General features: G+C 31.4%; 3 protein-coding genes across 3 annotated transcripts; 1 reads left to right on the plus strand and 2 right to left on the minus strand.

The window, feature by feature from the left end:
* Positions 1–243: 243 nt before the first annotated feature.
* Positions 244–1,302, minus strand: LOC108741597. Its single transcript, XM_018476447.2, has 3 exons — positions 961–1,302; positions 777–903; positions 244–720 (listed from the first exon to the last, which is right to left on the minus strand). The coding sequence occupies exons 1-3, from the start codon at positions 1,109–1,111 to the stop codon at positions 342–344; spliced, it is 657 nt and encodes a 218-aa protein (XP_018331949.2). The 5' UTR covers positions 1,112–1,302; the 3' UTR covers positions 244–341.
* Positions 1,303–2,018: 716 nt separating this feature from the next.
* Positions 2,019–5,237, minus strand: LOC108741600 (protein spartin-like). The gene is made up of 6 exons (XM_025979482.1): positions 4,649–5,237; positions 4,105–4,507; positions 2,943–3,080; positions 2,706–2,834; positions 2,429–2,531; positions 2,019–2,364 (listed from the first exon to the last, which is right to left on the minus strand). The coding sequence occupies exons 1-6, from the start codon at positions 4,769–4,771 to the stop codon at positions 2,163–2,165; spliced, it is 1,098 nt and encodes a 365-aa protein (XP_025835267.1). The 5' UTR covers positions 4,772–5,237; the 3' UTR covers positions 2,019–2,162.
* Positions 5,238–5,270: 33 nt separating this feature from the next.
* On the plus strand, positions 5,271–9,973 carry LOC108741612 (heat shock 70 kDa protein cognate 5). The gene is made up of 9 exons (XM_025979481.1): positions 5,271–5,499; positions 5,756–5,805; positions 5,867–6,136; positions 6,589–6,897; positions 7,365–7,810; positions 8,054–8,524; positions 8,661–8,848; positions 9,014–9,154; positions 9,506–9,973. The coding sequence occupies exons 1-9, from the start codon at positions 5,398–5,400 to the stop codon at positions 9,605–9,607; spliced, it is 2,079 nt and encodes a 692-aa protein (XP_025835266.1). The 5' UTR covers positions 5,271–5,397; the 3' UTR covers positions 9,608–9,973.
* The last annotated feature ends 296 nt before the right edge of the window (positions 9,974–10,269 follow it).

Raw genomic sequence — 10,269 nt, forward strand, 5'->3', positions numbered from 1 at the left:
ATAGACTGTATATTATTCCATTAAAATAAAAAAACTTTCCGAGGAGATCAAGCTAATAACGCAAGTTGACGAAAAAACAACCAAGGGCAGTCAAACGAGCGAAACGTATAAAACAACGTGCTCGGTACATTGATATTATAATTCAAAAGTATAACTATTCAAAAAACTATAAGTAATACATTTGCACTGGCAGACATTTACGAACACAAATGTAGACACACTCAATTGCAAAACAATAACATATATAAATAAAACATTTATTTATGAATATTACGAATGTAATACAAAAAAGTAAAGTATATTTTACGTATATAACTTAGAATATAAGGATAAAACAATTATTATGGAAAATTCTTACGTTTATGACTTGAACTACTTGGTTCTGAATAGCATAGAATTTTTTCCATTGAATTTAAGACACTAATTCTGAACTGCAACTTTTGATTCCTGTTCATCTTTTTGACATCAGCCCAGACGCTCTTGAAGAACAAAACGTCAGAATCATCTTCTTCATCATCAAAAATAGAAAGATCTTGATGTTTCCTTTTTGGTTTTGACGATACTGTTTTTTGTTGATTACTCTTTTCACTATCACTTTCGCCAAACTCCATTTCTTTAGGATAATTCACATTTGTACTTGAAAGCAAATCAGAATTTAACTGTGTGGAATTTACCTCAGGTGAAGACTCATTCATAAAGTAAGTGTATCCCTCATTAGACCTGTAAACAAATAACCTATAAGGAATGGAACATTTAGAAAAAAAAATCCATATTACCTAAACTTTATAAAAGGAATTAAAAATTGCAAATGTTCAAGTAAATAAAAATTTTTCTTTGAATTGCTTTTCAAATAGCGCACAAGTGTTGAACGTATACCCTGCCATTTCTCCTTACAGGTTGAAGCTAAAAAGGTAAACAATTAAACCAATATTATGTTTTTAAAAAAATTAAAATGCGTACGAGTATTTTTTGTCTCTAAAGCGACTTTATTCCATGCATCTTTTTGTCCAATTCGGCCGCTATATTTCTGAACATTGTTATCATATAAAACCGGATGCTTTTCAATGGCTTGAACTAAGCGAATAGCTTCAATTTTGGAGTCATTATCCATCTCAATTCAACGTCAAATTAAACAATCAACTTTTTTAAACAATAACGCATAAAACACATTACTAAACTGTATATTGATATAGCTTATACTGGCACTACACTTCGGTAATACTTTGGTTCTTTGGGACTTTACAATTAAAAATGCCATTAAATTTCAAGAGGTTATATCAGGTAGTTAGGTTATGTCATAGATTAAAGACTGATTAAATTTCTTTTAAATTTCATACCATAGATAATTTTCATACTATTGATTATAGAGAATGTTAAAGAACATAGAGTAAAGAAATATTAAGGTCTAGGTTGACTGGTTTAGATACATTCAATTCATCTACCTAGATTAAATTAACGCACAATTAATAGAAAACGGCAACAACTGATCGTTATTTTTCCAGTCTTGAGTCAAACAATTCGTTTCACCTTGTGTAAATAGAGAAAATCCTACAGCCATATACTTCTACAAAATGTTTAATAACGTTTAATTTTGCCTTTTTATACAAAAATAGGTCAGTACCAATATACATATACGAATATCCATTAATTACGATAGATCAAAGAAGGAGTTCCGCAAAACTTTTCCATGAGGTAGGGAGGTCCAAATTTATTAAAAAGCACCTTACGTAACTATAAATTGCTTCAAACTTAATTGAAAAATTAACGGAGGAGGATTAACATTTTAAAAAGAAAGTTAAATTTTTGTAACCTAGGTACGTTTGTTACAGCAAGATATCTAGGCAATCATGATTTTAAAATTTCCAAATTATAGTTACAAAATACATAATACGTAAAAGATTTAAAATTTTCAAACGTACCTATTTATAGCGCATAAACAACAACAAATAAACACTTTTATATAAACAGACTGTAATGAATTGTAGATTAAGCAGGTTAAAATTAATTAAAAGGTAACCATAAGTTAACAAGTTTATAAAATTTTATATAATACAAAAACAACATTGAACATCACATATGATCACAGCCGTATAAAATGCCTTTAAAACACATTAAATATTAACAAAATCTATTAACAACAATTTTTTGTTGTTCTTTTATTTTTAGTGCTCCTCATCAGATAAATTGGGGTAACATTTATTAGTGTTGTTTTGATTGGGGTCTTTGTTCGATTTCTTTTCATTGTCATTAGTATCTTGGGAGTGTTCTAAAATCATTTCTTCAGGAGTTATATAAACTAATTGATATAATGTGCCAAAAATATTTTCGTCGGTGCTAAAAAAAGCATTCGCCAAATCATTTGACCTGAAAAAAAAAACAATTTTAAAAATTAGAGTTTTTTCAAAAATCCTAGGTTAATAAATCTTACTGAAGTTCAACAATTTCAATTTTTTCTTCCATTAAACTTCTATCTAATATATTCCCATAAGTTTCCAAGTTTTTATAAATTGTTTGAAACTCTGGAGTAGACGCTAGAAAAAAAAACAATCTAATTGTAAATGGGCGTGAAAAGAAAGGTGTTTCTACTTCTGCCTCATCGTAAAATAAGCGTCAGCGATGGATCATTACACCAGCGGCGTGATAATGCTATTTTAGTCTCAGGAATTAAATAAAACGACATAAATATAAAAACTATTCAGTTTTACCCATTTCGTTTATTTTCCTTGTATTATTTTCCGTTTCTGAGTTGGTCAGTGTCTGGAACACATTTTCGAATAATTCAAAACCAGTTGTATCCGAAGAATCTTCCAAGGTAAATCCAATACATGGTGTTCCTGATACATTTTAAAAGGTTTGACATTTAAAAAAGTTTTATGTAGTAATTACATAAAATATATGTATAATAATGAATTAGGTGTAATATATATATAATATATACCTACCTTGATTTTCTGCATTAACATCAGGCAAAATAGAGACACCATAATTAGTTCTATAACATGGACAAATTCCATCAAAAAGTGGATAAATGTAAGCTCCTATTTGAATAAAATATTGTGATTTGTTTTGATCCTCGTTATCTATATAATAAAAAAATATTTTAATGATTTTACTGAAATTATCCCTGTACTTTTGGTCATGCGGGCATTGTCACGATTTGTTTTGTACATTTATGTAAAGGTAATTTAGAATGACATGAATCTTCAGATATGCGAGAAGCAGAAGTTATCGAATTAATCTTATTGCACTACTAAATTATTAACTCGGTTGTTAACCTTGTGTCCCACTGCACAAGCAAGGATGGAGCCCAAGATAAACTTCAAACAGTTACAACCAATTTTGTTTTAAAAGCTAGAAATGTAGAAATCAAGAATTGACGAGGTTCACAAAGTTCATGAAATTCTGAACTACCTCTACCTTCGACTTAATACCACTCACGACAATATACAGGGTGCGGTCAATTTTCATATGTAATGTGACCATTTTTTCCAGATGCGACAACACACATCCTAGAAAAGGCTTTTTAAAATTCCTTCTAGTCCTGGAATGGTAGCATTACTTATGGAACGCATACTGTATACACAATATTCGCAAAATATGCACTTGTTATCAAAAAGATACTTATGAAATCTTTTTCATATGGAATCGATGATTCCAGAATTATTTTGTACTGCTATCTTTATATTTGCTAACGATTCATGACACCTGACTGTGGGCCTTCTTCAGAGATAATTAACAATACAGTAGATCTTTGTGTTTTTGACTTATATCTCAATACAGTGCACGCTGTGCATATGCATTTTATCAATTTTTGAAATTGAAATCATGATTTAAAAAAACAAACAAAAATATTGTTATCATAGCCGAGTTATGAGTATAATAATTAAATTTTGACAATTTCAACATGGAGTCAGAAGCACAAAAAAGTAACGAGTTTTATTGATACCTCTCTGAAGAAGGTGCACAACAGGTGCTGAAACGTTGGAAAATTTAAAGATTGTCGTATACATATGAATATAAATTCTAAAAACAGTCGAAAATTCACCCACGTAATAAGGATAAAGCGTATAATACAAGAAGTTATTGAATTACGAAGTAACTAACCTTTCATAAATGCGATGACCAATTTCTGATATTTAGATGCTTGTTTAACTATTCCATTTGAAGAAACAAAAAATAATTTGATTTGTAAATACGTGTAAATAATATCAGAATCGTAATCTTCCAATTTCACACAAAAATCCAAAATCATTTTCGACAATTCGGCATAATAATATAAAACACTTTTTTGAGTTATACGTAAATTATCGCTGTTATCTTCGTTATAAGTTAAATAAATGCCTTGGATACTTTGTATTCTATCGTGTATTTCCTTTCGGGTTTTTTTCATTTTTTGAATCATTCGAAGAGCTTCTTCCCAATAATAATCGGCTGTTTCTGGCATTGATACATTCACATTTAGCGCATCATCAATTAAATTTAAACCTTCTTTATATTTTTCTACTGCCTAAAAATTTAAATTCTTAAATAATAATCGAATAAGTAATAAAGAATCTTTCAATGTTTAATAAGAAAAATACGCAGACTCTTTTGGAACATTGTGTAAATATAACTTCTCATTTGGGAAAAGGTGTACATATACCCATACCTGTATTACGTTTGAATTCTCATCTAACGTAAGTCCTTCATCAATAATATAAAATGCTTTATCATGGTTAGTTTTTATCTCTTTAAATTTATTTAACCACTCAGAACTTGGAGAATTACCCATTTTATGTTGCTAAATGTTTTACACTTTTTCACTTTCCAGTGCTCGAAATTATTGCTGTTCATCTACAGAAAACTAATACTATGTATAATCATTTCGTCACATGATAATTTTATCGCAACCTAATGATCAATAAAAGGTGGCACTGAATATTTTATACAGCTTTCTCAAGTAAACTAATTGAAACGTATTTTGAAGGTCTTTAAAAATTAATAGTAGTACTACATCTATTTACGGAAATGAGATCATATTTTATTTACATCTAAAAGTGCATTATTTGAAGTTAAAAACATTTTTTGTTGTTTGGTAAAACGTTTGTTGTCGTTGTTTTTTTTTTCTATTTTATATTTAATCAACCCCTGCATGATAAAATTTGATTTGAAATTTCTTGAATGTTCTAGAAGTTTTTTAAATTAAGCGCTTAATTATGATTCTATCATTGGTCACCATGCTAATGTTGGCTGACATGCAATTTTAGTAACTTTGCTTCCTTTTGCTAACACGTGTGGTGGTATTGAGTAGTGTATTTTATGTTTCTGTCGAAAGTTGTGGATAAAAAGTTCACCATTTGTTCGTGCTTTTGCACGTGAAGGAGTTTAACGTAGAAATTTTCAACATTTCAAGTAAAAATGTTATCCGCTGCTAGAATACTAAGCCGCAAACTTCCAGACATCACAAATTTGGCTTCAGACATTTCAGTCAAGAGGAATTTTTCCCAGTTTTATAAAAATGTAAGTTACTGTCATTTCAGAATATCGGCAATTTTTCCGGTTTCTGTATACTGATATTGCGTAATAATTAAAGCATGCCTTTTTTCTTAAAAATTCTCACATTAAATATTTATAATTTATAATTTGTTACCGATCATTTTCTTATATTTACGAATGTTTGGTTAAGATTTACCGGAACTTTACCTTTCCCGATTATTCTACATTCCAATTATTATTATTCAAACAGTTCAATTTATAATTTTATTTTGCCTTTCAGAACACACTTAGTAATTTAAGCTTACGATATGGAGCTTCAGTCCGTAATAAGTAAGTTAATCGATCGATTTTGTATTTTTGGTAACATAATTTATTAATTAAAAAATCGTAGATCTGAAGGCGTCAAAGGCGCCGTTATTGGTATTGATTTGGGAACGACAAATTCCTGCGTTGCAGTTATGGAAGGGAAACAAGCTAAAGTAATTGAAAACTCTGAAGGTTCTCGAACGACTCCATCAGTTGTTGCATTTAGCAAAGATGGAGAACGACTTGTGGGAATGCCTGCCAAGAGACAGGCAGTTACCAATTCTGCAAACACATTCTACGCCACAAAACGTCTTATTGGAAGACGATATGAAGATCCCGAAGTACAGAAGGATATGTAAGTAAAATGTCATATTGCGTCAATGCCAAGTAAATATGGCAAATTTGTTGAATTACTGAATATTTCTTTTACTAGCAGTTGTTGTAAAACACCAAAAGGGTTCAAATAATAATTAATATTGAATTGTATTGGTGTTTACACTAAAAATACAGTTTTGTTCAACTTTGGAAAAATGTACCATGTATTATGTAAATTATATTTAAAATATGGTTTTAAAGTACATCCATATTATAGTTATATTGTTTTTAGAAATATGTATGCTGCTTTTTACATTGCTAATGTAATAGTATCTAAAGAGGAATTGTTTATTAATTTATATATGAAATTTTATATTATGTTTATAGAAGATATAACAAGTCCATTCAAAAAATAACAAATTAATTTGAAAACAATGTATTGACTTTGTTGCTGATTACAATGTTAATTTCATTTTTATTGTATATTATTAGGAAAACCGTTTCTTATAAGATCGTGAAAGCATCAAATGGAGATGCTTGGGTTCAGGGTTCTGATGGCAAAATGTATTCACCAAGTCAAATTGGTGCATTTATTCTGATCAAAATGAAAGAAACTGCCGAGGCATATTTAAATACTAAAGTGAAGAATGCTGTTGTTACCGTTCCTGCATATTTCAATGACTCTCAAAGACAAGCAACAAAGGATGCTGGACAAATTTCGGGGTTGAATGTTCTTAGGGTCATCAATGAGCCCACTGCAGCTGCACTGGCATATGGAATGGACAGGGCTGAAGATAAAATGTAAGTAATTCAGAAAATTTCTTTGTGTTGCCCTTATTGCTCCTATGATAATTTGTCTAATTATCCCTTAAAGTTGTCTTTAGTTCTAGTACTGTTGCATTTAAGTGAATGATGCCCCTTTTTAATCGATTATAAACTTTAAAATGGTTTAAAAATAATAACTATATATTTGTCTGTTTGTATATCATAAATAAATAAAAAAATATGTAGTGTATGAATAAAGAGGATAAGACCGTTAACAGCAAATTTAAATGCGTATTATCAGCAAAATATGCTCCAATAAACAAGAATTGCTTCACATTATCTGTTTATTGTTTAACTGTTTAACACATAGAATATGACCCAAAAAGTGTAATTAGATTATCAAATTAAAGTTAATATTTTCCATGAATTGTGTAGTTTGGGGGTAGTTTATTAATTAGTATTTTTTAATAGTATGTATTCTTACCTTTTCTTTTTCCGTCCAGAATCGCTGTGTACGACTTGGGTGGCGGTACATTTGATATATCAATCCTCGAGATCCAGAAGGGCGTATTCGAAGTAAAATCAACCAATGGAGATACATTCCTTGGCGGTGAAGACTTTGATAATGTCCTGGTCAATTATCTTGTGGCAGAATTCAAACGTGACCAAGGAATCGACGTTACTAAAGACCCTATGGCAATGCAGCGTCTAAAGGAGGCAGCCGAGAAGGCTAAAATCGAACTATCATCATCCCTCCAAACTGATATTAATTTACCCTATTTGACGATGGACTCAGCCGGTCCGAAACACATGAATCTGAAACTGACACGATCCAAATTCGAAAGTTTAGTTGGCGAATTGATTAAGAAAACTGTGCAGCCGTGTCAGAAGGCGCTCAAAGACGCTGAGGTATCCAAATCTGATATTGGGGATGTTATCTTGGTCGGAGGTAAGTTGACAAGATAAGAGAGCTTCTGGAAGGGGAGGAGGGGAATTTATAAGTCTTATACTTAATATTTATTAACGAAATACCATGTCAGAATTTATTTTGATTGAAAGTCAGCTTTGTTTCTCTGGTATTGTGACTTTTTCTTGTGAACTGACATATTCTTAGTGTTTTTTGAATTGTCTTGCCTTTTTAGTTGAATTAACTTCAAAGTTAAGAGAATTACAAGTAAATTTGTTTGATTAGGTATGACTCGAATGCCTAAGGTGCAAAATACTGTCCAAGAAATTTTCGGCAAGCAGCCGAGTCGCTCAGTAAATCCTGACGAAGCTGTAGCCATCGGTGCGGCCGTCCAAGGGGGTGTTTTGGCCGGGGATGTCACCGACGTACTTTTGCTTGACGTTACTCCTCTTTCACTTGGTATTGAAACGTTGGGCGGCGTGTTCACGCGCCTTATCAACCGTAACACAACAATTCCCACCAAGAAAAGTCAGGTATTTTCTACGGCAGCTGATGGTCAGACTCAGGTGGAAATTAAAGTACACCAGGGTGAACGTGAGATGGCATCTGATAACAAACTACTGGGACAGTTCACGTTAATTGGAATCCCACCTGCACCCCGGGGAGTTCCACAAATCGAAGTAACGTTCGATATTGATGCTAATGGTATAGTACATGTAAGCGCCAGGGACAAGGGAACTGGAAAAGAACAACAAAGTGAGTGAACAATGTACACTGTAAAGTTTTACGAAATTCTTTATTACCAAAAACTCTTCAACAATGACATTGCTTGAGTTTGATTGTTTGTTCTGTTTTTATTTGAGAACATTGTACATTATAAGTTTCTTTTCAGTCGTTATTCAGTCATCCGGTGGTTTAAGCAAAGATGAGATCGAGAACATGGTGAAGAATGCTGAACAGTATGCACAACAAGACAAAATTAAGAAGGAACGTGTGGAAGCCGTTAACCAAGCTGAAGGAATTGTACATGATACAGAAAGTAAAATGGAAGAGTTCAAAGATCAATTGCCCAAAGAGGAGGTAAATTATTTTGACTATTAAAAAAAAAGTTGTAATCATTGAATTTTTCATTATTTTTTTATAAAAGTGATAGTAGTATCTGCAAATTAAGTTAGTTTGTAATGCATTAACTGTTTAACAAATTAACATTTTGTACCCAATAATTTGATGTTATTTTTGTTACAGTGCGATAAACTTCGAGAAGAGATAGCTAAAGTTAAGGAATTGTTAACGAACAAGGACAACGTTGACCCCGAAGAAATACGCAAAACGACTGGCACATTACAACAAAATTCGTTGAAATTGTTTGAAATGGCCTACAAAAAGGTGAGTTTATAGTTAACATTTTTCATTAAACGAAACAGAATAGATATTGGTAATTTGAAATTAAAAAAGAAACAGCTTAAATAAAAAGAAGTTATTTGCAAAAATCTAAATTTTATCCAAAAGTATAATTAGAACCTTGTGAAATTCATGCGACGTATTATAGTTTTATAAATTAATTAAACAAGAGATTTTAGATTCAATATTTTCCTTAAATGAATAGCTTAGAACATTGTGTAGGTATTAATCATTTTTGGCTTTTCTCTGTAATTACAAGTTTTAATTTTGTAATTTTTCGATGAATGAGGCAAAAACCTCCGAATGCGTGTATTTTAAATTATTCATTTTTTTTAGATGGCTGCAGAACGAGAAAGCAGCGGCGGAAGTTCTAGCAGTAGCAGTTCATCAGAACAGCAACAAGCCGACGAAAAAGCTAAGAAGGAAGAGAAGAACTAAACATCTTTAGGCTATTGGTGCGCGCCCCCCGAATATCTGAGAGAGAGACTGTTGCTAATATCGTTACCGAGCGTAAAAAAACGAGCGTTATCAAATTGGCGAGCGACATTGTAAGATTGAACGATCTCGTTGTTTTTTCCGTAATATGATCGTAGCTTACAATGGACGCTCCTCCTTTCCGCGCTTTTTTCGGCCCTTTCGCGGAAGTGCTTTAACTATTTTGTTCCTGTCGAAAAAGGGCCGCTAAAAGAATTCGAGTAATTGATTTTCTGCAGTGTTTTGGTTGGTAGTTAGCGTATTTGTGCGTGTGCAAGTGTGTGTGTTTGTATTAGATTGTTTGGAAAGGTCGAAGGTCGTCTACCATTATAAGAAGCGCTTAATTAATTATTGTTTGTTATAATATCTTTTTCGTCTCCTTTTTTTTTACTGTTCTGCGACTGTAATTTTATACATGCATGGATGGGCTCCATTGATTGATTGATTGGCGCTTCTTAAGATAGAGACCTTAATCGATATCTTTCTTGTTAGTTATTATAATGTACTTTTTTTGATATAAATAATTGAATAATTTTGTGTCAAAAATGATGCCAGTTAAAAATTTGTTATTGTACAAATACATTATCATAGTTAGTTATTTAGTTAAATAAATTTAAAAAAAAAAA

This window comes from Agrilus planipennis, unplaced genomic scaffold, assembly GCF_000699045.2.
Source record: "Agrilus planipennis isolate EAB-ADULT unplaced genomic scaffold, Apla_2.0 scaffold320, whole genome shotgun sequence".
Classification (NCBI taxonomy): Eukaryota; Metazoa; Arthropoda; class Insecta; order Coleoptera; family Buprestidae; genus Agrilus; species Agrilus planipennis.

Excerpts from the sequence above, each read along its gene's own strand:
- LOC108741612 (XM_025979481.1), top strand. The coding sequence starts at position 5,398 with ATGTTATCCGCTGCTAGAATACTAAGCCGCAAACTTCCAGACATCACA. Across the intron at positions 6,137-6,588 it reads CCCGAAGTACAGAAGGATAT|GAAAACCGTTTCTTATAAGA; the intron begins GTAAGTAAAATG and ends GTATATTATTAG. Across the intron at positions 6,898-7,364 it reads GACAGGGCTGAAGATAAAAT|AATCGCTGTGTACGACTTGG; the intron begins GTAAGTAATTCA and ends TTTTCCGTCCAG.
- LOC108741600 (XM_025979482.1), bottom strand. The coding sequence starts at position 4,771 with ATGGGTAATTCTCCAAGTTCTGAGTGGTTAAATAAATTTAAAGAGATA. Across the intron at positions 2,835-2,942 it reads TGTTAATGCAGAAAATCAAG|GAACACCATGTATTGGATTT; the intron begins GTAGGTATATAT and ends AAAATGTATCAG. Across the intron at positions 2,532-2,705 it reads AAGGAAAATAAACGAAATGG|CGTCTACTCCAGAGTTTCAA; the intron begins GTAAAACTGAAT and ends TTTTTTTTCTAG.
- LOC108741597 (XM_018476447.2), bottom strand. The coding sequence starts at position 1,111 with ATGGATAATGACTCCAAAATTGAAGCTATTCGCTTAGTTCAAGCCATT. Across the intron at positions 904-960 it reads TTTAGAGACAAAAAATACTC|CTTCAACCTGTAAGGAGAAA; the intron begins GTACGCATTTTA and ends TTACCTTTTTAG. Across the intron at positions 721-776 it reads ATTCCTTTTATAAAGTTTAG|GTCTAATGAGGGATACACTT; the intron begins GTAATATGGATT and ends ATTTGTTTACAG.